Source organism: Bos taurus, chromosome 16 (assembly GCF_002263795.3).
Source record: "Bos taurus isolate L1 Dominette 01449 registration number 42190680 breed Hereford chromosome 16, ARS-UCD2.0, whole genome shotgun sequence".
NCBI lineage: Eukaryota > Metazoa > Chordata > Mammalia > Artiodactyla > Bovidae > Bos > Bos taurus.
In genome coordinates, this window is record NC_037343.1 from 40,803,356 (window position 1) to 40,830,554 (window position 27,199).

Sequence of the window (27,199 nt, forward strand, 5' to 3'; positions counted from 1 at the left end):
CCAGCAGAAGCTTCCTGTTACAACTGTCTTCTGCGTGTAAGCACATGACCAGGCTACAGACTCAGAATGAATTCTATCGCTACTTTACAGTCTGTATAAAGTAACCTGTTCTATGCACAAAGATGCTGTGGGCAGGTGAGTAATAATGGTATGATTTTGTGTGGGGGTGGGTAGCTAATTATGGTTTATGAGACTTGTCTAACAAATTGTATCCATAGGAACTAACTACCTTCAGAAAACAATAAAAGTATGGGTCCTTAGGGACCTATTTCCATACTACCAATGTAAGTAAAAACAAATCACTTGGAGGCAGGATTCAGGCTTATATAAGAAACATTTCATTATTTCATAAACTGACATTATTAACAAAGATACTCTATTGTTCAGACATTGCAACATTTTGGAAAGCAAGAAATGTGGACCCATTTTATTAGCAATATCAATGTATTATCTCTGTATCTGCTGTTTCTTCCAGGTAAATCATTTATGTACTCACAAAAAATTATGCACTGGCCAACCTTATATACTCAGCACTGTGCCAGGTATAGAAACTCATCATTATGTTGCTTGAGAAAAAAACTTGCTTCAAATCACTATAGCAAAAAAATTTTAAATAATGTGTCATAAAAATAATTGTATAATGAGAATTTAAAGATAGGAAAAGAGCTCTTCTTCCTAGTAGAATTAAAGGAGGACTTAACAGAGGAGCTTTCTTTGAGTTAATTCTTAAATGATGATTGTACCTTTATTTTATTCCACATTTCCACAACAGTTTCAAAATACTAATATAACTACCACCAATACAGTTAATAAGATCAGTTTAAAATATATTTTTAATATATCTTCCCCTTCCCATTTTAAAGTTATGGTGTCAGAGGATATAGCCATTGTATAGGATAACCTCCTCCTTTCAAGTCTTATCTCCGATGTCCATCAGCAGATGAATGGATAAGAAAGCTGTGGTACATATACACAATGGAGTATTCCTCAGCCATTAAAAAGAATACATTTGAATCAGTTCTAATGAGGTGGATGAAACTGGAGCCTATTATACAGAGTGAAGTAAGCCAGAAAGAAAAACACCAATACAGTATACTAATGCATATATATGGAATTTAGAAAGATGGTAACGATAACCCTGTATACGAGACAGCAAAAGAGACACTGACGTATAGAACAGTCTTATGGACTTTGTGGGAGAGGGAGAGGGTGGGAAGATTTGGGAGAATGGCATTGAAACATGTAAAATATCATGTATGAAACGAGATGCCAGTCCAGGTTCAATGCATGATACTGGATGCTTGGGGCTAGTGCACTGGGACGACCCAGAGGGATGGTATGGGGAGGGAGGAGGGAGGAGGGTTCAGGATGGGGAACACATGTATACCTGTGGTGGATTCATTTTGATATTTGGCAATACTAATACAATTATGTAAAGTTTAAAAATAAAATAAAATTAATTAAAAAAGAAAAAAAAAAAAAACTTGGTTTCTCAGATCACAAGTCCCTAGGTCAAAGTCTATCTAGTTATTATAGTTTATTTTCTAATAGATTCTTCAAGAAGGGTTCATGGGAACAATATTTCCTGAGTTTTTAAAGTTGAAAGCAATTTTTCTATGCCCATTGTACTTGAATGTTATTTTTGCTGGATATAAAATTTTTGTCTTGTATTTTCTTGAGTATTTTAAATGTTCTCCATTTTCTTCTGGCTGTGTGTTTTTAGTAGACTGTATAATGCCTCTCCCCACTCAAAAATCTCCATTTCCTAATATCTGCAACCTGTGTATATGTCAACTTATATGGCAAAAGGGATGTGGCAGATGTGATTGAGAGTCTTGACATGGGGAGGTTACCCTAGATTTTCCAGATGGACCTAAATGTAATCACAGGTATCCTTATGAGAGGAAGGCAGAGGCAGATTTGACTACAAAAAAAGAGAGAAGGCAATGTGATGATTGAAGCAAGGGGAGAAAATGTGAAGTGAGCCAGGGTTACTGACCAACGAATGAGAACAGCCTCTAGTAGTTGGAAAAAGCAAAGAAATGGATTCTCCCTGAGAGCCTCCAGAAGAGTCAGCCCTTCTGCCATCTTGATCTTAGCTCTATAGGATTCATGTCAGACTTCTGGCCTCTAGAATTGTTAAGAGAATAGATTTCCGTTGTTTTAAGCCCACTAGTTTCTGATAATCTTTTACAGCAGAAAAAGAAAATGAATAAAGTGTTAGTCTCAAAGAGTCTGGTGAAAACATTTTTGCCTAGATGCCTATTGTTTTCTTTTTTTACATTCAGTAATTTTACTATGTCTTGGTATTGGTCCTTCAGGGTCAGTATTCCCATGCATGTAATATGCGGTTTCAAATTTTATCATTTCAGAAGAGATTTTTTAAACTATAGTTTTGGACACATTTTTCTGTTTTTAAAATTGGTTTCTTCCTCAAGGACTCCTATTATCTTACATATTGGAGCTTCCTTGCCTTTTCTCCATGCTGTCACTTTCCCTTGAATACTGGACCCAGAAAGATAACATTTTTATACCTTTGAGTATAAAAATAGCTGCTCCTTCATTTCCACCTTCTAAATTTCACGCAGTCTTCTCCCTGCAAGCACACAGGAAAAAGAAAGCGAGGAATTAAACTTCAAGGTTAGCTAACTTGTACTAATACAAACCCTCCACAGTTCACCCAGTGTCAACACAGCATCTTTCAATCATAGTAACTTCCAAATAAAAAGAATACCAAAATGATGCTTCCACCCAATGATGGATCTATTCCTTGTATAACCAAAAGCATGTTAACTCTCTCCCACAAATAAGATACAAAGTTCACTTATTCATTTTTGGATGATGTTCATTGCTCTTCCAGCTGAGTCACACTAATATATAAAGTTAACACTGTGAACACAGCTACAGTGTTCACAGTGGAAGGAATGGGAAAGTGGAAGGAAAAGAGTGGTTAATTTATGCGTGTGCTGTGCTGTACTTAATCACTCAGTCATATCCGACTCTGCGACCTCATGGACTGTAGCATACCATGCTCTTCTGTCCATGGGGATTCTCCAGGCCAGAATGCGGGAGTGGGTTGCCATGTCCTCCTCCAGTAATATATACATAAACATGGTCATATCAAAATAAGAGAAATACTCATAATTATTATAGTTCTTATTTACAAAGTTGGTCACATGGTCATAGAAGTGACCAATTTTTTAACTTCCTTTTTCATAATCCACCCCCACCTCATTGGCCCCTACCAACATGTTTTGCTTCAAACAGCTAGTTTCTTCAGATTTTCAGATCTTGAGTTAAATGGCATCTCCTCAACAAGGTCTCTTCCCCATTTAAAGTCAATAACCTCACACTTTTTTTCTCATAGCATTAACATTTTTATTTCTTTTGTTTTCACTTGTTTCTTATTTCTTCATGACTCTCAAAATATTAGTTTTAATGAATGAACAAATGAATTCCTCACCACAAAATCTACCACTTACATCCTACCAATCAACAGGTCCTATTAGTTTTCATTCCTGATATCTTTCAAATCGATTCCTTTCTTTATAGTTATCAACATCAGTTTTTATCTGACATCTTGATATCAGATATCTAGCTTCTCCTCACTCCACTTAGTGCTACATACTATATTCAATACTTACTGAAAAGAACCGATTCTGTATTTTTCTTTATATTTTGACTACCTAGCATAGTAGGCACACCATAATGCAAAGTAGGAATTCAACAATTATCTGTAGATGAATAATAATAATAATGATATGCTGCTGCTGCTACTGCTAAGTCGCTTCAGTCATGTCCAACTCTGTGGGACCCCACAGACGGCAGCCCACCAGGCTCCCCCATCCCTGGGATTCTCCAGGCAAGAACACTAAGGAATGCTATATAAGAAATCAGGCTTCCCCGGTGCCTCACTGGGAGTAAAAATCCATCTGCAATGCAGGAGATGCAGGTTCGATTCCTGGATCAGGAAATCCCCTGGAGGGCATGACAACCCACTCCAGTATTCTTGCCTGGAGGCTCCCATGGACAGAGGAGCCTGGCAGGCTACAGTCCATAGGGTCACAAAGACACAACTGAAGCAACTGAGCAGGCATGCATGCATATAAGAAATGTATTAACTCAGTCTCTAGTCTCTTTATCTTATAATTCAACATTCTAAAAATGAAAATTCATAGACAAACTTATTTTGAACTTTCAGATGTCTGCTCTTTCAAAAATGCTATGTATTTGATCTCTAATAAAGTAAGATTTAATTGTAAATGGAATGAGAATTGCTTATTGCCTAAAAGAGTGTGTTTGCATAGATTTTAAGAGTTTAAAATAGTATCAACATGACTAAATGGAGAGAAATAGTATAAATGAAAAATATACAAATAATGTATACTTTATCAATTTTGTATTGACTGAATAATATTCTACAGTGCATCTGGATAATATATGAGTGCTGCTGCTACTGCTAAGTCACTTCAGTCACGTCCAACTCTGTGCAACCCCATAGACGGCAGCCTACCAGGCTTCCCCGTCCCTGGGATTCTCTAGGCAAGAACACTGGAGTGGGTTGCCATTTCCTTCTCCAGTGCATGAAAGTGAAAAGTGAAAGTGAAGTAGCTCAGTCATGTCCGACTCTTATTGGACTGCAGCCACCATGGACTGCAGCCCAGCAGACTCCTCCGTCCATGGGATTTTCCAGGCAAGAGTACTAGAATGGGGTGCCATTGTCTTCTCCAACATGAATGCTAGGAGAGGCATAAACAATAGACAGAACAGCAGCAAGTATTTGGGGTTTGAGAGTAAAAGATCAAAAATAATGGCCTATTTTCATTTCTTTTTTGTGTATTATTATTTTTTTAACTTTACAATATTGTATTGGTTTTGCCATATATAAACATGAATCCACCACAGGTATACACATGTTCCCCATCCTGAGCCCTCCTCCCTCCTCCCTCCTCGTACCATCCCTCCGGGTCATCCCAGTGCACCAGCCCCTAGCTTCCAGTATCGTGCATCGAACCTGGACTGGCAACTCATTTCATATATGGTATTATACATGTTTCAATGCCATTCTCCCAAATCATCCCACCCTCTCCCTCTCCCACAGAGTCCAACAGACTGTTCTATACATCTGTGTCTCTTTTGCTGTCTCATATACAGGGTTATTGTTACCATCTTTCTAAATTCCATATATATGTGTTAGTATACTGTATTGGTGTTTTTCTTTCTGGCTTACTTCACTCTGTATAATAGGCTCCAGTTTCATCCACCTCATTAGAACTGATTCAAATGTATTCTTTTTAATGGCTGAGGAATACTCCATTGTGTATATGTACCACAGCTTTCTTATCCATTCATCTGATGGACATCTAGGTTGCTTCCATGTCCTGGCTATTATAAACAGTGCTGCAATGAACATTGGGGTACACGTGTCTCTTTCAATTCTGGTTTCCTTGATGTGTATGCCCAGCAGGGGGATTGCTGGGTCATATGGCAGTTCTATTTCCAGTTTTTTAAGGAATCTCCACACTGTTCTCCATAGTGGCTGTACTAGTTTGCATTCCCACCAACAGTGTAAGAGGGTTCCCTTTTCTCCACACCCTCTCCAGCATTTATTGCTTGTAGACTTTTGGATAGCAGCCATTCTGACTGGCGTGAAATAGTACCTCACAGTGGTTTTGATTTGCATTTCTCTGATAACGAGTGATGTTGAGCATCTTTTCATTTGTTTGTTAGCCATCTGTATGTCTTTGGAGAAATGTCTATTTAGTTCTTTGGCCCATTTTTTCATTGGGTCATTTATTTTTCTGGAATTGAGCTGCAGGAGTTGCTTGTATATTTTTGAGATTAGTTGTCAGTTGCTTCATTTGCTATTATTTTCTCCCATTCTGAAGGCTGTCTTTTCACCTTGCTTATAGTTTCCTTTGTTGTGCAGAAGCTTTTAAGTTTAATTAGGTCCCATTTGTTTATTTTTGCTTTTATTTCCAATATTCTGGGAGGTGGGTCATAGAGGATCCTGCTGTGATATGTGTCGGAAAGTGTTTTGCCTATGTTTTCCTCTAGGAGTTTTATAGTTTCTGGTTTTACGTTTAGATCTTTAATCCATTTTGAGTTTATTTTTGTGTATGGTGTTAGAAAGTGTTCTAGTTTCATTCTTTTACAAGTGGCTGACCAGTTTTCCCAGCACCACTTGTTAAAGATATTGTCTTTAACCCATTGTATATTTTTGCCTCCTTTGTCAAAGATAAGGTGTCCATAGGAGTGTGGATTTATCTCTGGGCTTTCTATTTTGTTCCATTGATCTATATTTCTGTCTTTGTGCCAGTACCATACTGTCTTGATGACTGTGGCTTTGTAGTAGAGCCTGAAGTCAGGTAGGTTGATTCCTCCAGTTCCATTCTTCTTTCTCAAGATTGCTTTGGCTATTCAAGGTTTTTTGTATTTCCATACACATTGTGAAATTATTTGTTCTAGCCCTGTGAAGAATACCGTTGGTAGCTTGATAGGGATTGCATTGAATCTATAAATTGCTTTGGATAGTATACTCATTTTCACTATATTGATTCTTCCAATCCATGAACATGGTATATTTCTCCATCTATTAGTGTCCTCTTTGATTTCTTTCACCAGTGTTTTATAGTTTTCTATATATAGGTCTTTAGTTTCTTTAGGTAGATATATTCCTAAGTATTTTATTCTTTTAGTTGCAATGGTGAATGGAATTGTTTCCTTAATTTCCCTTTCTATTTTCTCATTATTAGTGTATAGGAATGCAAGGGATTTCTGTGTGTTGATTTTATATCCTGAAACTTTACTATATTCATTGATTAGTTCTAGTAATTTTCTGGTGGAGTCTTTAGGGTTTTCTGTATAGAGGATCATGTCATCTGCAAACAGTGAGGGTTTTACTTCTTCTTTTCCAATTTGGATTCCTTTTATTTCTTTTTCTTCTCTGATTGCTGTGGCCAAAACTTCCAAAACTATGTTGAATAGTAATGGTGAAAGTGGGCACCCTTGTCTTGTCCCTGACTTTAGGGGAAATGCTTTCAATTTTTCACCATTGAGGATAATGTTTGCTGTAGGTTTTTCATATATAGCTTTTATTATGTTGAGATATGTTCCTTCTATTCCTGCTTTCTGGAGAGTTTTTATCATAAATGGATGTTGAATTTTGTCAAAGGCTTCCTCTGCATCTATTGAGATAATCATATGGTTTTTATTTTTCAATTTGTTAATGTGGTGTATTACATTGATTGATTTGCAGATATTGAAGAATCCTTGCATCCCTTGGGTAAAGCCCACTTGGTCATGGTGTATGATCTTTTTAATGTGTTGTTGGATTCTGATTGCTAGAATTTTGTTAAGGATTTTTGCATCTATGTTCATCAGTGATATTGGCCTGTAGTTCTTTTTGTGGCATCTTTGTCAGGTTTTGGTATTAGGGTGATGGTGGCCTTGTAGAATGAGTTTGGAAGTTTACCTTCCCCCGAAATTTTCTGGAAGAGTTTGTTAGCTCTTCTCTAAATTTTTGGTAGAATTCAGCTGTGAAGCTGTCTGGACCTGGGCTTTTGTTTGCTGGAAGATTTCTGATTACAGTTTCAATTTCTGTGCTTGTGATGGGTCTATTAAGATTTTCTACTTCTTTTTGGTTCGTTTCTGTTTTCCAGTTTTGGAAAGTTGTACTTTTCTAAGGATTTGTCCATTTCTTCCACGTTGTCCATTTTATTGGCATATAATTGCTGATAGTAGTCTCTTATGATCCTTTGTATTTGTGTGTTGTCTGTTGTGATCTCTCCATTTTCATTTCTAATTTTATTGATTTGATTTTTCTCCCTTTGTTTCTTGATGAGTCTGGCTAATGGTTTGTCAATTTTATTTATTCTTTCAAAGAACCAGCTTTTGGCTTTGTTGATTTTTGCTATGGTCTCTTTTGTTTCTTTTGCATTTATTTCTGCCCTAATTTTTAAGATTTCTTTCCTTCTGCTAACCCTGGGGTTCTTCATTTCTTCCTTTTCTAGTTGCTTTAGGTGTAGAGTTAGGTTATTTATTTGACTTGTTTCTTGAGGTATGCCTGTATTGCTATGAACTTTCCCCTTAGGACTGCTTTTACAGTGTCCCACAGGTTTTGGGTTGTTGTGTTTTCATTTTCATTTGTTTCTATGCAAATTTTGATTTCTTTTTTTATTTCTTCTGTGATTTGCTGGTTATTCAGCAGCGTGTTGTTCAGCCTCCATATGTTGGAATTTTTAATAGTTTTTCTCCTGTAATTGAGATCTAATCTTACTGCACTGTGGTCAGAAAAGATGCTTGGAATGATTTCAATTTTTTTGAATTTACCAAGGCTAGATTTATGGCCCAGGATGTGATCTATCCTGGAGAAGGTTCCGTGTGTGCTTGAGAAAAAAGTGAAATTCATTGTTTTGGGGTGAAATGTCCTATAGATATCAATTATGTCTAACTGGTCTATTGTATCATTTAAAGTTTGTGTTTCCTTGTTAATTTTCTGTTTAGTTGATCTATCCATAGGTGTGAGTGGGGTATTAAAGTCTCCCACTGTTATTGTGTTATTGTTAATTTCCCCTTTCATACTTGTTAGCATTTGTCTTACATATTGAGGTGCTCCTATGTTGGGTGCATATATAACTGTTATATCTTCTTCTTGGATTGATCCTTTGATCATTATGTAGTGACCTTCTTTGTCTCTCTTCACAGCCTTTGTTTTAAAGTCTATTTTATCTGATATGAGTGTTGCTACTCCTGCTTTCTTTTGATCTCTATTTGCATGGAAAATCTTTTTCCAGCCCTTCACTTTCAGTCTGTATGTGTCCCCTGTTTTGAGGTGGGTCTCTTGTAGACAACATATGTAGGGGTCTTGTTTTTCTATCCATTCAGCCAGTCTTTGTCTTTTGGTTGGGGGATTCAACACATTTATGTTTAAGGTAATTATTGCTAAGTATGACCCCGTTGCCATTTACTTTATTGGTTTGGGTTCGAGAAGAAAGGTATCACTAAATGCTAAGTACAATGTGTGGTATATAGTAGTGGTAGAGCACAGTTATACTGACTGCCTATTGCTTAATTTATAATAGTGAATGAGATTTTTATAAATTCAAAGTTTCAAGTTGCCTTACTTAAAGAACAGTCAAAGGACAGCAGAATATTAACTCTTAAAACTGATTATAGGGGGTGGATATAGATTGTCATATCTTAAAAATCACTAAGATGATAAATGTCCTTACTAATAAATAGTACACCCTAAATAAACGTAAAGAGCTGGGTTGAAATGACCTTTAGAAATTATTTCCTGCTTGTATTTCTAGAAACATATTACTTTGTTACTGTTCTACTTTTAACCTCAAACCTCAAAAACTAAAGGTCAAGACTGAATAAATCAGGAGAAAAATAAAAGGTCTTTTGTATCTATCATCAATAAAGAGTATGTATGTGAATGTAAAAGTCTTTTTTCAGCCTTGGCATGACTCCAAGAAAACCCAAATGCTGAGGTCTGTTTCAGTCCTAGCATTCCTCTGTTCCTCTCACAGACAGACCATAGAAAGATGAACAAAGTCAACAAGTTCCATTAATCAAAATGCTGGTCAAGGTCCATGTTTAAACACACCCCTAGGCACCGTGGCTTCAGATTTCTGAAAGGCTATGTCAGAATGATAGGATAACCTGGAAGTTCAACATTCTCTTCCTAAGGCAATTCCCTGACTGCTTCTGGATTCAGTGCTACCCTAGTTGTCCCCCAGGCATCAGTCAGAGCTAAAGGTCCTTACATCCCACACCCTCAAGACTGGAATGAATCATATGACCAGCTTTTGGTTGGGGGTAAAGTGGTGGTGATAAAGCATTAACAGGCTCACATATCAGCTCTCCTAAGTAATATTTACACTTAAATTTTAACAAATCCTTCCATGTCTTGATCCCATGGATTATGCATTGAATGAGTGGCCATAACAGCCACAATGACTAATTACTAAGGATGTTCTTGAGAAAGGTTCCAAGCTACCCACACATTCTATGAGGTAGGCTATTTCAGGGGGAAAGTACAATAGTTAGATGACTGATGAGTGATAGATGGATAGGTAGACAGATGGTAAGCAATTCCAAAGCACTGCTGAAAACTAAATAGTTTAAGTTATAAACAAAAAAATGTTCATGGTGCTTGAATTCTTCAGTGATTATTTTTTTAGTGCTCATAATATCTCATTGATATCCTAATATATGACTTATAAAATTTTAATTAATATTTTAAAAACCATTATGGTCTTTATTAAACAATAATTTGTAATCTTTTGCCAAAAGTATTAAAAACTTGGGTTTTATGACATTTGTTTTTCTTATTTTCATCTAGAAGTAATTCAAAGCTTTTGTTCAATTGACAGAGAATAAGGTATTCATATAAATTGGGTCAAAATGAAAAGTGATATTGACAAGAACTTAGGTTCTGTCCCCAAATCATGATAAATTCTCTTTATTCAAAAACACTGAGTGTCTCCCTTTATAGGCCATGATCCAAAATTCTTAGCTATGTCTTTAATGCCTCCAATATTTTATCCTCAAATTACTCATTAATCCTTACCTTCAACCATGACTAAACACAGGTTTCTATCCTGGAAAATAGAATATGTTCAAATTAAAAAATGAGAGAATGAATGTCATAAGCACAGTGAAAGCTCCCTGTCCCCAGAAAGTACCATGAGAATTCCCACCTCAGAGACATTCACATACACTGTTCTCCTCTATCTTCTCCTTTCCTCTTCTCCAATCTAAACTCTGCAAAGCTCTTCCATTTGCTTGAGTGATCTCTCCATCTCTAAACCAGATAAATTTCATTATTCATTTGGCAATCACTTTCTGTCTTGTGGATGTGACTTTTGTAAATTAATAATTATTATAGAGACCAACTATGTTCCGGGCAATATACTAGATACTCTAATACTCAAAATAGCTCGAGATATGTGTTAACATCCCTTTTTTATTGATAAAGAAAGTGAAGATTCAAAGAGTTTAAAAAAAAACACTTGCCAAAGTCAGCCAGCTAGTGAATGGCAGAGTGAAGATTTAAAACTAGGCTCCAAATATCACAAGCTTTCCACCATGGCATTCTGCTTCATTTTGTCCATTGATTTCATTCATTTATTGAAACAGAGGATATCATTCTCTTAATCCAATGAGAACTCACTGAGACATGCAGGCCTTGTGAGAGGTCACTGCAAAAGGAGAAGCCAAAGACCACAAGCTTGTGGGTGGGGGCTGGGAAAAAGAGGAAAATAGGATGACACCGGGGCTTCTGGCTTCAGTATTGGTTACGATGCCTTTAAACAACAGCATGAATTAGGAAGAGGAGTGGGTTTTGTAAAGGAGAGGACATTCTTTTGTGAGCATCCTGAGTAAAGTACCCATTACTTCCATATGGAGTTGCCCAGAGGCAGGGAAACAGTGGTTAAAAGCATGGTCTTTGGTGTCAACCAGCCTTGGTCTTGAATCTGAGCTCCACCACTTCTTAGATTCATGTCTTGGGACAAATTACTTCACCTCTGAGGGTTTGTTTCTCATATGTAAAACAGGAATAATACCTACCACAAAGAGCTGTTAGAAACACAGAATTAAATTCATATAACTAGCAGAAAGTTGATGTATAGCACACAGGGAGGCCAGTCTGGTGCTCTGTGATGACCTGGAGGGGTGGGATTGGGGGGACAGGAAGGCTCAAGAGGGAGGGATATATATATTGTTATAATTGATATACATTGAGGTACAGCAGAAACCATCACAATATTGTAAAACAATTATCCTCCAATTAAAAAAACAATTCATATAAAATGGCTAATATGTCTGGCATATACGTACTCATTATATGTTATTACAATTATACAGATGATTAAAGTAAGTGTGACCCTGGAGTGGGAGACATCTGAGCTGGAGAATGAATGGAGGTGTCATTGGTGTAGGAGCAGTGGTTGAAGGCATAAGAATCAATGAAACAGGCAAGTCGTTGAAGCAGAGATCACAACTCGAATGCCCCATGGCCAGAAAGTGAGTGAAGTGAGTTGGTGTAAGCATATTTGCACACAGAATGAACTGGGGGGACTCTAGAGAAATGGAGAGTGCATAGTTTCTCTAAAGAGGGAGGCTGCTACCCAGACTGAGATGATTTCTGTCATGTCAAAATTGGGCCCAGCATCACCAGATCTTCTGTTTTGCATTGTTTTGTCAAAACAAGTCAAAAATTTCCCAGTGTTTAAGTGTTGGTGACTAAATTCAAACTTAATAAGTAAACTGAACACATACATAAGCTAGATTGTGGCTTGTCAGCTGCCAGATTGTGACCCCCATTGTGTAGAGAAAGAGGGCTGAGGATGGAGCTCTATAGAGCATTATCACAAAAGAGATAGGCAGAGAAAGAGGAGGGGTAAAAGGAGATCAGACAGGCAGAGAACAGAGATGGAAAGAGTGGCCTGGAAAGAGGTTAATTCAAAGAAAGTCAAGGAAGAGGAGCATTCAGGAAGAAGAGGAGTTAACACCATCGCAGGTGGCACAGGGATCACTGTGACCAGACTGTGCACACAAACTCATTAAGAGCTGGGACCTCTGCTTAAGACTGCAGATGCAATGACTTTGAAGGAGAGGGGATGTAATACTCACGGAGATCATCCCAGACTTAGAAACAAGACAAGCAGTACTGAGGGAAAGGGTAACAGTAAATAGAATTCTATTTGAATCCACCTCTTGAACCAGGAAGAGGAGCCCTGAGAACTTATGGTGAATACGTTTTCAAAAGCAAAGGCGGAGTCTGGCAGGTCAACCATCCCTTGGATATAATTCCAATGGCTGAAACTGGAGGCAGATAGGAAACCAGAAAGTTTGCCCTGTCCTCCCCTATTCCGGGAATTAGCTGATCAGAACATGGAAAGGAAGAAAAAGATAAATAAAAACTCTCAACACTCTAACCAGTAGTGAATTCTAAGATCTTTTATTTGTTTCCATGTAAATATCAATATTATTATTAGCTATATTATTAATATTAATATTAACACTCTCTGAGAGCCAGGAGAGCACTAAATACAAAACTATGATTTAAAATAGGGGACCTGCCCGATATGCTTAAGAACAAATTATGATTTGAATCAAGACTGGAATCCTTTCAGTCATTCCCTAAACAGAAAGTCACTAAGTAACAACTGGCAACTGTTCTCAAAGGAATCGGGGCCTCCCCGATGGTTCAGCGGGCAAAGAATCCGCCTGCAATGCAGAAGACACAGGAGACATCGGTTTGATCCCGGGTTGGGAAGATTCCCTGGAGAATGAAATGGCAACCCATTTCAGTATTCTTGCCTTGAATATTCCATGGATAGAAGAGCCTGGTGGGCTACAGCCCATGGGGTTGCAAACAGTCAGACACGACAGCATGCATGCATGCTCACAGAAATCACCAAAAACGCTGAGGGAAAATACTAGGTTGTCGAGAAAAAAAAAAAATTATTCCACACATTAAAAGAGATTATACATCTTGACTCACAGCGACCAGTACATAGGAATTTACTATGTACATTCACATTTAGCTTTATGAGCATAAGATTCTAAAATGATCATTCATTTTAGAGACAAGAGAAAAAAGCAGGATCCCAAAATAGGAAATTAGTTGTCCAGGGTCCAGGGTCCTGTGGCCAGTTAGCAACAGAGTCAAAATTAGAATTCCAATCTCCTGACTTTTCATTTACACAAAACTCCACTGTTTTCAGAAAAAGGTTTATTATCCCTTTGATTGAATGATTTAAATGGGACACATGTACTTTGATGGGTGGAAGCTGGAAGAAGTGTCCCTGTGTTGCTGAAGGAGGCCAGCATGGGAGAAGCAGGCCATGTGTACCTAAAAGGAGGGGGCACCTGTGAGGAGAGGCCATAGCACAAAAGACAGCCAACTCACAAAACAATTAAGCTTTGGCCTGGAATGCATATGTCCAGAAAAAATACAGTCAGAAACTCTAAACTTAAAAAACATGTATTTTCTTAAATATTGTCTACAGTGATAAACATGTACTTATTAGCAACCACTCTGAATAACTTTGACTTTGCAGAACAGTCAATAACAAACAAGTAGACACACACACACACACACACACACACATTTAAATCCTCTAAGTAGTCAAGACACGTATCATAGAATATCTTGCTCAGAACAATTCATGTCGGGGACCTCCCTGGCAGTCCAATGGTTAGGACTTGGCACTTTCACTGCTGTGGGCCTGGGTTCAGTCCCTGGTTGGGGAACTAAGATCCTGTAAGCCATGCAGCACAGCCCAAGGGTGGGGGGACAATTCACCGAAAGCAATTTTTTGAAACTAGCAAGGTGGTACCTGAGCACAAGATGTGGGGCTGAGTATGTATCTCAGCATTAGGCATGCGTTACACTGCCTCTCTGTGGCAAACGTGATTTCCTCCCCAGACTATTCAAATGTCCACTGACTTATCCTGAGAGGTGCGGTTTCACTGCACTCCGGTGTGATAAAGATAACCCTCACAATAAATTATCTCACTCTCCCAGCTTAGAAAAGTCTCATCAGCTTTCCTTAAATCACTGATTAGGTTTTTCAAGCATCACACCCCCGAGACGGTTCTTTGAAGGTAAATTTCTATCAAGAACATTTGGAGGCTGGGAGAGCAAAATGGAGAAAACAAGGGGGAAAAAAAAAGCCCAGAGCAGAGTATTACTTAGCCAGCTATCTTCATCAAGTCCTGACAGCTGTTGATGAGGTGATTTTCCTTTTGAATTCCTCCACATGAGACAGAGATTGGGGCACTATGCAGACTACAACAAATCTCACCTTGGAGAGGCACCTCTGCTTGCAAGCAGTCAGTCCACTGGCTTTGGCAGATTCAAAACCCCTCTCCCTGGTCTTCTTCATTTTGACAGTGTCAGATGACAAATGGTAGTCAAGTGTCTTTTTCAATAATGAAAGTTTATTACGATAATTTCCTGACCAAAGGAACAACATCTTGAGGAAGAGGCACCTTTTTTCTCACTCTGGCGGAGGTGCCTAACAGGCTTGAGGCAATCTTGAGGGATGAGGAGGGTTAGGTGATTTAGAAGATACAGGATAAATACATAAAGTTAATTGGTATGTAAAAATAAGTTTTAAATATCCCTGAGTGGGGGTAGGAGTGATCTGCTTCTGGTCACATCTCACGTGGCCAAATATGAGGGCTGAGCTGGGACAACACCTCCACTCCCAAGGAAGAATCAGGGTCCTGTCCACCCCCAGTGTGGCCTTCATGCTGGTTCCTGGCTTGGGTGCAGCCATCAGGTCCTCAGTAGACACAGAATCCACCAGGATTTTGATGAATGAGAATCAACTCCCCACCATTCACCTGGATGTCTTCACAGGAGGCATTCTGAGTGGTCATATTCAGGTAGACTTTGTCCTTAAAACGCAGATAGGCCACTGTGACAGAGTCAACAATTTTGACCATGTTCAGGGAGAAGAGAGGTTCCCGACCCTTCCGGTACAGAAGCCTGAGGCTGAGTTCCTGGGAGAAGTAGCCCTTCAGAGAGATGAGATAGAACCCATCACAGGTGATGATGATTGAGTTGTTCTGCACCTTCATGGTTCCATCCGCGTCTGGGGATGTGATGATGAAACCGTTCTCATTCTCACACTCTAAGGAGGGTAGGGTAAAAGAAAAAAAAACAAAGAATGACTCCTTAACTCAGCATTAAGCAACAATCATCCAATATGTCTAGAAACATACGAAGAGAAAATGATAAGGACAGATTTTGAAAAGAATAAAAGTAAGAGAAGACTATGTTTCTACATGAGGGTTGGAATCCACTTTCCCTGTGGAATGGAAAAGGCAAAGCTAATACTAGTAGCCAAGAGAGTTTCAGAGGGGGCTGGGATTCAAGAGTGGAAAGATTACAGCAACTGGCAGTTGTCACAACACACCTGTGGCAGGAAATGGACTCTCAAGGTTTCCCTGATTTTTTCAAAATCAGGAGGTATTGGCAACTTCAGTGCTGCCTTCTTTGTTCAATGGATTGATTAGGGCAAAGGGTGGTGGAAGTGCCTCTTGCCTGGGTCCTGCACACCCCGTCCACACAAAGTAATCGCTTTAACTCTTTATCCTCTCTCCAGGCTTCCCTGGTGGCTCAGATGGTAAAGAATCTGCCTGCAACACAGGAGACCTGGGTTTGATCCCTCGGTTGGGAAGATCCTCTGGAGAAGGGAATGGCTACCCATTCCAGTATTCTTGCCTGGAGAATTCCACGGACAGAGGAGCCTGATGGGCTACAGTCCATTGGGTTGCAAAGAGTTGGACACAACAGAGTGAATAACACTTTCACTTTTCTTTTATTCTTCTCTCCATGTCACCATGAAATGAAAATTCTTCACATGCCCTGGCAACTAGACTTCCCAACAACATGTATTACTGGCCTTCGTCAACAATCACTTAAGCTTAGTTATGCTTCAATACTAAGTAAAGCTTAGTCTGTGGGTTCAGGTTCTGATATAAGAGCTCAAGAACATAGACTTATTTCTCCCTTCTACCTTTTTATTGTCAGTTTTTACTGGAAGGTGCCTTGGGAATAGTGGTTGCCACAGGAAAAAGAAAAGGAAGAGCAGCAGAACACAGAATGATAACTTTAACAGCTTTGTGTGGGGCCATTTCAAGCATAAATCAAAAACTAAATGTCTTCCATTTCCATGGCAGCCTCAGTATCACCCGGAATGGTCAAGTAACGACACTTCAAAATCTCCACTCTGGACCATGTCCCTCGGTGATAGGAAAGAGTAAGTTCCCACTGCTGGGCACAATTCAGTAATTCTTGCTGTGAATCAAGTCCCTGAGAAATACTTCGAATTGAAAACAAGGATCACTTATAGAAGGCAAGATATACTTTCCTTTGGCTCAAGAGGACTTAATAAATGAATATCCATACATAAACCACTGGTGGTTGTCCTAGTATTAATCTTGGATCCAAATAATGTTCTCTTGTTAGAGTTATCACATTGCCTTTAAGTCCCCCAACTCTCATTAAGGTAAAATTTTGTCCTGTAATAGAATTACTGGGGAATGACATATCTTACAGCCAGACAGACTTGTAAGAAGCCTTTGTTTTCTTACCTAAAAAAAGTGAGAGTAATTTCTACTCAAAGGGTTCCTAGGAGGATTAAGTGAGGAATATAATGTAATCTGTATAGTGACAAGCACTTATCTGTTAACTAATTACTCCCCTTTTCTTCTTTGACCTTAATGAAAATAATATGCAGGCCCCAACAATTTCAGGATTTAATGTTTCCCTAAGAAAATGGAGAGATCTTATGTTCTAGGGGAAATTAAGAAGCTGGAGAGAAGATTCTTTTAAAACTATGAACCAACTAAACTGTTGACAATACTTACTGGTAAACTGTACTCTGATACTCTGGATTGGAGGGTACTGAGATGGCACCTAAAGAAAGAAAAAGGATATATTTTTAGGGAAAAAAAATGAACAAGTAGAATTGACGAGTCACATCCATCCTATGAAGCAGAAATGCAGCAGGTAAAGGGACTGACTTGAGAAGAGACTTGCCTTTTTTCTATGTGAGTTAGACGCAGCCTTCCGCCTGCCCCCATTGCTTTTCTGTAACATCTCATAAGGTAAGTTAGGAGTCTTCTGCTCTTTCATGCAAGCATCTAAGTAAGATCTGTCCTCACTTGCCAAACTCTTCCTTGGTATATTATTTTGGCTCCCTGAGCCCCAATTTCCCATTTTAGATAATAGAGCACTTAAAAGTTATCTTGTTAAGAAACCCATTCAGTCATAGAGATTCTTCATGGACAAGGTTGTGACCAGTCAATCCTTCATGGTCACAGACTTCCAGAATGGACTAGGAGTGAAGTCTGGGAGCCTCCTGGCTGCTCTCTTTTTCACTGTAAAACAGGATTAAGAGTGTCCTACCTTCAGGGCCCACAGGCAATAAAAACTCTTCAAACCCTTCAGAGATGAGTAGATCTGTGTGTAAATTTTTTAAATGTTGGATCTTTCTCTACTCTTTAGTCATGTGTAAAACCTAACTTGAACTCGAAAGCAAGAAAGAAGTAAAGCAACAAAGAAAGAAAAGTTAATAGATAAAACATCTGTGGAAATTTGGTGGTTAAAAGAACAAACTTCAATATGGGGCAAACTCCAAAATATATTAAGTGAAAAAAGCCAAAGCAAAGGGGAGAATAAAGTACATTTCCATTTGTGTTCAAAGAAAAAAAAGTTTTTGTGAGGGCACAGAATTTATCTAGAAGAATAAAGCGCTGCCTCTGGAGAAAGGAACTAGAAGCCTGAGGACAGGAGTGGGAGGCACATGTATTTTCCATGGCTTACTTTCTTGTATTTTTAAAATTTTACATTACCTACTAAGAAGGGAAATAGAAACTAACAAACAAACAGAAAAACCTACCACCTATTGTGCCTGCAGAGAACAGCAGCTCCTCCCACCGGGTTATTTTTGGCAAGATGTCCGGATCAAAGGTCTGGGGAGGAATTTGTTTTCATGCTCTGGGGTGTGGAGTCCCTGCTTCCCACTTTTCTGGCACACTCATAGCAGCAGTCAAATGGAGTCCACTGGGGCCTGCCCACGCGGATGAAGAATCCCCTACTTCCCTTGTACGTAAAGTCACAAGCCTCATCAAGCTGAAACCAACAGGCGGTGTAGGAAGAAGGGAGAGCCTGGCTGAGCCCTGCCGGTGGCTGGGCCCCTAGAGCAATATTAGTCAGTGGTGAGCACACAGAGAGGTGCTGACTCAGGACGACAGTCTTTGGCTCTCTCCCCTCTGTGGACTGTTTGTGAGACTGGACTAGTGTCCTTCATGCTTAAAGCGATGTTCTAGAAGAAGGCCTCTCAAAAGGTACATTACCCAAACACCATAATTCCCTGGGTAAATGAATGCCCCTACTGCTCTCCGGGCAGGCTGGTCTCTTGGCCACCTTGTTGAAGTTAGAAACAGCCTGTGCAGCTGCACAAAGAGCACAGCGCTCAGCATGCAGCAACCTGGTCCTAACACCAGCCAGGCAAGTACTCAGGCAAGTTGCATAACCTCTGGGTGTCAGTTTTTTCCATCTTTAGAAATTCCTCAAAGATCAGAGACATCCCTTTTACCACTGTTAACGATTTAAATTTTAAAAGTTGCAACCCTACACCAATTTCAATGAAAGAGAGAAACAGGAAGCCTCTTCATCCCAAATTTACGTCAAACTCTCTGACTTAAAAGTCCTCATGATCTGATTATTTGACTGACTGTGTAAACTTTCCATAAGGTTCCTGCAAAACAATGACATTTCCCAATGTTCTGAAATACTGTGATGGAGAAGTCAGAGCGGTAATGATCAAGAAGACATTCTGAGACCAAGATGCTGACAGGCAGCAAGGAAAGTACATAGGACTTCCTCTTTTAGGTAGATTCACTCGACCCCAGGCTTCCTTTCCTCCTGAAGGTTACCCAGGATTAGAAATTCACATTTTCTCATCTTCCTAGCGTCAACACCACCAGGCCTTGGCCATTTTGTGAAATAAGATGATTCTTTCTCTTGTTCCATGACCTTCCACAACCTTGCCCTTCATCCTCCAAACCTGATTACTTCATGCTGACTACCCCACTGCCCAGAAATACCCCCACAGTGCCCACTTCAAGGCCTTCTATGGCCTGGTGCCAACCTCCTTGTCAAGCATTACTGCTACCTATATCCTTTCTGTGCTTTATGCTCGAATCAACTATTTCCTCTAATCCTTTAAATAAAGCCTGGTAGGACAAAACAAGAGGGTGCAGGCCTGGAAATAAAATTTTGTTCAAATTGTAACTTCTCTAGTTCTGTTGAATTTGGATGTTATATACCACTTCTGAGCTTTAGCTTTCACGTCTGTAAAAATAAGGAATATTATTATTGGAATGCTCAAGGAGATGACTGTAAAGCTCAAATAAGTTAACATATGTGAAAATACTCAGGAGTTTGCCTGGCACGTGGTAAGCATTAAAAAAATACTTGCTTCCTTTGTTCTCTCCACCAAGAATGTCCCTTCATCTATGTCTACCCATGAAAATATCAACTTCAAGGCCTAAATCAAATCCCTGGCTTCTGGTCTCCCATAGCAAGTACTTAAAAATTACTCTATTCACATGGATGTTTATAATAGCTTTGTTTCTTATTGTTAAAACTTGTCAAGGAAAAGCAATCAAGATATCCCTCTGTAGGTTGAATGGATAAACAGACTGTGATATATCCAAACAATGGAGTAACACTCAGTGTTAAAAAGAAATGAGCTTTCAAGCCACGGAAAGACATGGACACAGTTTAAATGTATATTACTAAGTAAAAGAAGACAATCTGAAAAGACTACATAATGTATGATTTCAAATGTGTGATGTTTTGGAAAAGGCAAGACTACAGAGACAGTTCAAGAGCAGTGGTTACCAGGGGTGAGGCAGGAGGGAGAGATGAATAGGTGAAGATAGAAGATTTTTAGAGCAGTGAAACTATTCTGCACTATACTCTAATGGTGGGTACATGTTATTGTTCATTTGTTAAAATCCATAAAATGTATAATACCAAGAGTGAACCCTGATGTAAGAAAAAAACTTAAATCACTCTACTGATTTTCATTCTACCACCACCAGATACACGTCTCCTCTCTGCTGCAAGACTACCTAGCTGTGTGCTCTTGGGAAAATGTCATTACCTTGCTGACTTTTAGCTCGTTCATCTATAAAATGGAAAGAGTAAACCCAGTATCTCAGAAGGTTGTTGTGAATGAGATCACATACGTAAATTTTTAGCACCTGACCTGGAACACTGTAAGGAGCTAATAAATGTCAGCTATTATTCTTGGATGCTCATGGGAGACAAGATCCATGTCATGTTCTTAATTTAGCCTATATAACACTAATTTAGCTTTATATATGACTACAGAATGAGAGAACTAATAAAAAAGAAAGGAAGTACAACCAAATCCCTAAAATACCAGCTCTTTGTAGCCCAGAAGAACACCACAAAATGATTCTGGCTTTATAAGAAAAATTACCAGAAAAGAAAAATCAGATAATATTAATTTTACCCACAGGCATAGTTTTATATATATATATATATATATAAAGAAAATAAAAATCCTCATATCTTCACCAGATAATAGAAAAAAATGGACTATATCAAAGATCCCAAAGGACTTTCATGTAAGGACAAGCTACAGAACAAAGTTTCTTCAATCTGCAAAGTCTGAAGAGCTCATACTATCTTCAAAGGGGACTAGAAATTCTTGTAAGTCAGTACACCAGGATCAAAGTACAGTCCTGAAGTTTCAGTGAGATGGCCTCAGAAGCATGAGTATAAAAGAAGTCATCTTCCAACTGAACACTATTCTACAGATGAAGAAAATGAGACCCACAGAAGGAAAGGGATTCAACTCCAGCCCCCTGGAATCCAGAACAACTTTCATTGTTTCACACAACAACAGTTTTTCTTCTCCTCATGCAAATTTAAAGTGGAGGGAAATTTCTTTGAAGATTTTACTAATAGTCCATTCCTTGTGTCCACTTTAGTGCCAGGTTGGAGGAAGGAAGATGTGATCATGCACAGCAGATTGGCAGGGTGATGGTCTCATGATGAGCTCATCATGGGAATCCAAAAGTTTAGGCTTCCCTCCTAGGCTTGCGGGCTGTCATAAATAAAGCCAAGAACACAGAGTACTCAGAGGCAGCTGATACATGGGCTATCTGACCAACTGCCTGAGTAATGTGTATGCCCTGTCTAGGAGCTGCTGATGATGCAACTGAAGGTCAGCTGGTCCAGCGTTATCCTTTACATTAGAGTCACCTGGGAAATCTGTAAAAATGTGTAGACTTTCAGTTTATTCATAAAGATTCTGATTCAAAAGGTCTAGATGGACGCAGTAATCTCATTTTTACAAACACCCAAGGTTCAAGATTTGAGAATTACTACACTCTACTGTGAACTCCTGAAGGTCCAAATCCAGAAAATATATCTTCAACCATTCCCTTGGCAAAAATCATGCCTGTCCTAAAGCTGGTGCTCAACTATCAGTATTATTTAATAGTTGATTGAATAGATTAGATGATTGTCATATTACTGGTGACTTGAAATAGCATTGATAACTACTGAGTACCTACTATTTGGCAGATATTACATTCAACTCTAAGAACACAAAGGGAAAGAATACACAGTCCTTAGTTTTGACAAACTTGTATGTCAATTGGGGAGATAATTCCTCCACATAAAACCACTGGTAAAGACCAATAGGCAATTTATGCCACAAGGTTCCAGAGAACAGAAAAAACCACTGCAGGCTTTGGCAGCTCAAGGAGGAAAGATGTGGGCTTAGGCCTTGAAAGAGAAAGAGGACCCAGAGAATCCAAAGGCACTGCCTAGAGGAAGGGTCTAGAAATTAGACCATTTTTGGTATATTCAAGAAAAACAGTAAAAACTTACTCAGAACTTAAAACACGCCATGCAGTGCATTACTCTTTCTGAAACTCATTAACTTTTGCTTTCAAAATAATACCATTAAGCAGAAATAATAATTACTCATGTTTTATAGATAGAAATGAGAATCAGTGTTGTTAGGAACTTGCTCAGGAATAAACAGGTATTAACTTGAGTTTGATTGAACCTCAAGTTCATGATAACATCCTTTCTTTTTATTCTATTCTATCTTGAGAATAAAAAACCCCTATGAAAACATTTTTCTGAGAGTTCAAGATTAATTTATTTTTAATTTTAAACTCTAAACAAGATTAAAAGATTAGGTTTTTGATAGTTGTCAAAATACTCAGATGTATCTCAAAGTATCTAAACATTCTTCAGAAAAGAGCTCTTTAGTCAACTCTCCAAGGTTGTTTGTATAGTTCAGGTTGACAAAGCCATTAGCTGGACTCTAATTAGACGCATCTGTTCTGGCAAGGGGCAGCAGGACAAATAAAGTAGGCAGCAAGTAGGTGATGCAAAGAAGAGTCAGAATAATGTCCTTTTTCCTGACCTCTCTCAGTACCTGAAACACTGAACTATCTGAGAACAAAGATGGGAAATGTCTGATATACAGCATTTATCCAGCAGCCTGTACCATGTTCCCCAAAAGGTGCTGCTTGCTTCATGAGCTCATCTCTAGAATGTGTGAATTTCTTATTCTGACTCACTGGGATGTGGCATGAGGCTGCCTTATACTCATGTGGCATTTGTCCTGGAGGGGGTGTATCTGTGGCAGGAGGGAATGATACTCATCAAATGTGAAACCAGGAAGTGGGCTCTGCATTCACTATGTGGGCCTTGCCCTTCCTCACTTGCTATCAGTCAAGATCCCAGGCTGGAGTGGGATGAGATGTGAGTCAGTGGAGGACAGTGCAGAAACAGATATGCGATGGGAATCGTGGTTCAGCATGCAACCTTCACAGGGATATGAATGTCTCCTCCCCCAGCAATGGGCTTCACGTCAATCAGAGAAGACCTGAGAGATTGTGAAAGCAAAGTCTTATAGGCTCTGAGGGTGTTTCTGAATGAGCCTCCGAAGAGGAAGATGGAATTTTCCATATTTACCCATTACAGTGGGTTGGGAAGGCAGACTCTTCTCCTGGTGGATTTAGTGTATACTCGATGGAAACTCCCTTACAAAGAGAAGGGCCCCCACTTCTGATCAGGAAAGTTCAGAATCCAACTCAGAGAAAGGAATAGAAATGAACAAAAACTGGTTATTTGACCAGTCTTCCATAATCAGGAAAGTTTATCCTCAAAGTGATATTTCTTAGACATGAAGATGTGTGACTTTGAAAATCATGTTGAATAAAGAGTCTATTAAGATGAAAGAACACAAAGAAAAGCCATTTTAAATGTCATTTGAGACTTTCTTTTCTCTATCACCACCCTTCACCATGGCTGCCAGCACCTTTTTGCTGTAATCCCTCTTTTTAAATTCTTACTATACTCTCTACTACACAGCCCATGTGATATTCTAATATAGCCCCCTCTCTCTAACCACTTGCATTTTTCTTGTCAAATTTATTTAGTAATGGCCAGCCTCTACTTACTGACCCTCTCCTCTCTATCTCAGAGAACAGGAACTGTGGTTTCACTGTCCCAAACGCTTAGCAATTAATGGATCGCTAAAAGGAGTATCAGGTATTCAGAAAAACAACCAAATGAACCAAAAGCATCCATGTGACATGAACGCACCTTCAAAATTTTGTGATTTGCAATTCTGCATGTCCTCAAGGGGAAGATTTTCTTTTATCTGGGTTTCCCTTTCCACATTTGCTTGTAAATTCCTCAAGTACACTAACAGAGGGGTCTGCCAAAACATTTCTAAGAACTCCCATAGAATAGTGAATATAACAAAAAAAAAAAAAAAGAAACAGACTCACAAATATAGAGAACAAAAAACTGGTTACCAGTGAGAGGAGAGGGAAGTAGGAACTGTAAAGTACAAACTACCTTGTGTAAAATAAGCTACTAGCATGTACCGTACAATACAAGGAGTAAAACCAACATTTTATAATAACAATTAATGAAATACAATCTTTAAAAATTGTGAATCACTATCATACACCTGAAAAAACTTACATAATCTTGTACATTGACTATACCTCAATTTTAAAAAATTAAATTGAAAAAAAAGAAACAACTCCCTTCCTCACCTTGGGAATCAGGTAATTTTCAAAATATCCTAGTCTTTACCTTGGTGGCTCAGCAGTAAAGAATCTGCCTCCAATGCAGGAGACCTAGGTTGGATCCCTGGGTCGAGAAGATCCCCTGGAGGAAGGCACGGCAACCCACTCGAATACTCTCGCCTAGAGAATCCCATGGACAGAGGAGCCTGGCAGGCTGCAGTCCATAGAGCTACACAGAGTCGGACACAACTGAAGCGACTCAGCAGCAGCAGCAGCAAAGCAACTGGAAAAGTTGGCTTACAAGGTACCCACTGCATTATCATAAATCTTACAATGCCTTAAACATAATGGCATTTATAAATAAATGGTTACTGAGTCTCTTAGACTGTACCCTGACACTTGCTCTGTGCTATGCATAGTCACTCAGTCATGTACAACTCTTTGCAACCCCATGAACTGTACCCCATCAGGCTCCTCTGTCCATGGAAAATCTCCAGGCAAAAATACTGGAGTGGGTTGCCATGCCCTCTTCCAGGGGACACTAGCCAAAACCATATGTGGCTCGAGGTTTTTTTTAAACTGCCCCATTCATCCTTGAGTACAAAGGGGATAGCACAATTATTATGATCAGTATCTTTCTATCTGAAGTTACTCATTCCCCATCTCATTGGCCGTATAAAAGAGTAGGCACTGTTGCCTTGGAAAGGCAACCTAGTAGAAATGGACCAGGCATTGGGCTGGGAATAGAACACTCAGGTCTGGTCGTAAGCCAGAACAAGTCCTTCCTTTTCTCAGTTTTGAATTTCCTTATTTTTATGTCCTCATTTTTTAACTCTCAATTAAGATGGTTGAATAAGCAGAGTGGAATAGGGACTATCAAAGGACTTTTTCAATACCAGAGATTAGGAAAATCATAACATTCAAAAGAAAAAAACCAAATTATTGGTGGATAAGAAGATCATTTGAACCCAAGATCTTTTCAACACAATAATACACGATAATAAATCCCTCAGCCGTAACAAAAGAACAGGTTTTCTCCCCAAGTGGCTCCCTCTGATAGTTAATAAAGAATCATGAGTATCTTTTGTATTGTTTATGCAATGAGGCTCTTAGCCTCATTTGCAGTAAAGCTGAATAATCCTCAAGCTACATTATGGTGTGAACTAAGACTGGTGACTAGTAAAAATCATCACAGAACAGCAGTGGAACGATGATGGTGGTGGCAATAACAATAATGATAATGACATTTTAAACTAAAGCCTTCCTGCTAAATAATGGAAGAGAAATGAAGCACCTGAGGCAAAAATCAAAGTATGCTCGCTTTATAATCCCAATCAAGAAACTAGCTATTGAATCTAGCCCTCTGTGAAATTCTTACTGAAGAGCTGTATTCAACTAGGTTACCCAGTACTATCAAGCCAGGGAACGCTTAGGATTGCTGGGAGCCCTCAGAAGCTAGAAAAAGGCACAGAAGGATCCTGGAGGATTCTTCCCTATGGCCTTCAGACACAGCAGGGCACTGCTGACACATTGACTTTGAATACTTATCCTCCAAAACTGTGAAAGGTTACATTTCTTTTAAGCCACCAAATTTGCAGTGCCACCCTGGTTGAAAAGATATTTGCATATAGTGTAAAATCACACTTACAACATTAAAATAATTCTTCAAATCAGTCTGACAGAACTATAAAGGCCCATGGAGATTATATAGTCTCATCTCCTGTTTAAAAAAAAAAAAGTAGAGCTTGGAGTGGATAAATGACTGAGCCAATGCCCCAATCCCAGTCCCCTTTCTCTTCTATGAATGAATAATACATGGCAATGATTTGTTTTATCAAACTAACCTATAAGGTATCACACATTTGTTAAAGCTTCATTGATTGTGTTATTTGAATTTGTGGCAGGAGATTCTTTTTTTAAAAGAATCTTTCTCCCTTTGATTCCAGGTTATAAATCTTCCCCCATTTTTTCTACATAAGCAATTAATGTCAGGAAAGGAAAAAATTTTAAAACAGCCAGGTAAAATGCTTACAGCTTAGAGCTACGGAGTCTTGGCCAGGTGTAATGGAAAGAGATAGGACTAGAATTTAAACCTAGTCCTGATTTATAACCAGACCTTCCTATATTGACCTAGACAAGTCTCTATGCCTCAGATTTCCTCATTGTAAAACTGCCTACGAATATCTATCACCATCCAAGGTCAGAGTGAAGAAGTAAGGACAATGCAGGGACAAGATCACAAAACCAGAGATGGTATTGCAAGTTAGCACCAGGAGTGATGCCTGTCAACCTCTCCCTAAAAAGAGCTGGGTTTCCAGCCTTCATCATACCACATTCAGGGCCAGATTAAGATTTTTACAGGCCTTGGAAATTAAAAACATTAACCACCCAACACACTGCTAACTCAAAATATACTTTACATTACTGAGCAGTAAAACATGTCTTTTACGACTTCTTTTATAACCCAGTAAAGATTTTATAATTTCCCTTGGTGGCTATTTTGATGCTTATAATTTTTTGCAATGTTAATTGTCATTTTCATTTTGATCTTAGGTTCTGT

At 38.9% G+C, this 27,199-nt stretch overlaps 1 protein-coding gene and 1 long non-coding RNA gene across 3 annotated transcripts in view; one reads left to right on the plus strand and one right to left on the minus strand.

Annotated features, from left to right (window-relative positions):
- On the plus strand, positions 1-17,874 carry LOC112441832 (uncharacterized). The gene is made up of 3 exons (XR_003029727.2): positions 1-135; positions 11,878-12,036; positions 16,134-17,874. It is a non-coding gene; the product is annotated as an uncharacterized lncRNA (long non-coding RNA).
- TNFSF4 (TNF superfamily member 4) overlaps positions 13,985-27,199 on the minus strand; it is a 20,838-nt gene continuing 7,623 nt past the window's right edge. Inside the window, exons 2-3 of one of the 2 annotated variants that reach the window (XM_010813221.4) lie at positions 17,401-17,449; positions 13,985-15,659 (exon numbers count right to left, since the gene is read on the minus strand). In XM_010813221.4, coding sequence (XP_010811523.1) covers positions 15,310-15,659; positions 17,401-17,449 — 399 coding nt within the window. In that variant the 3' untranslated portion in view covers positions 13,985-15,309. The remainder of the gene's footprint in view (positions 15,660-17,400; positions 17,450-27,199) is intronic. The other variant, NM_001205715.1, reaches the window with a different exon arrangement.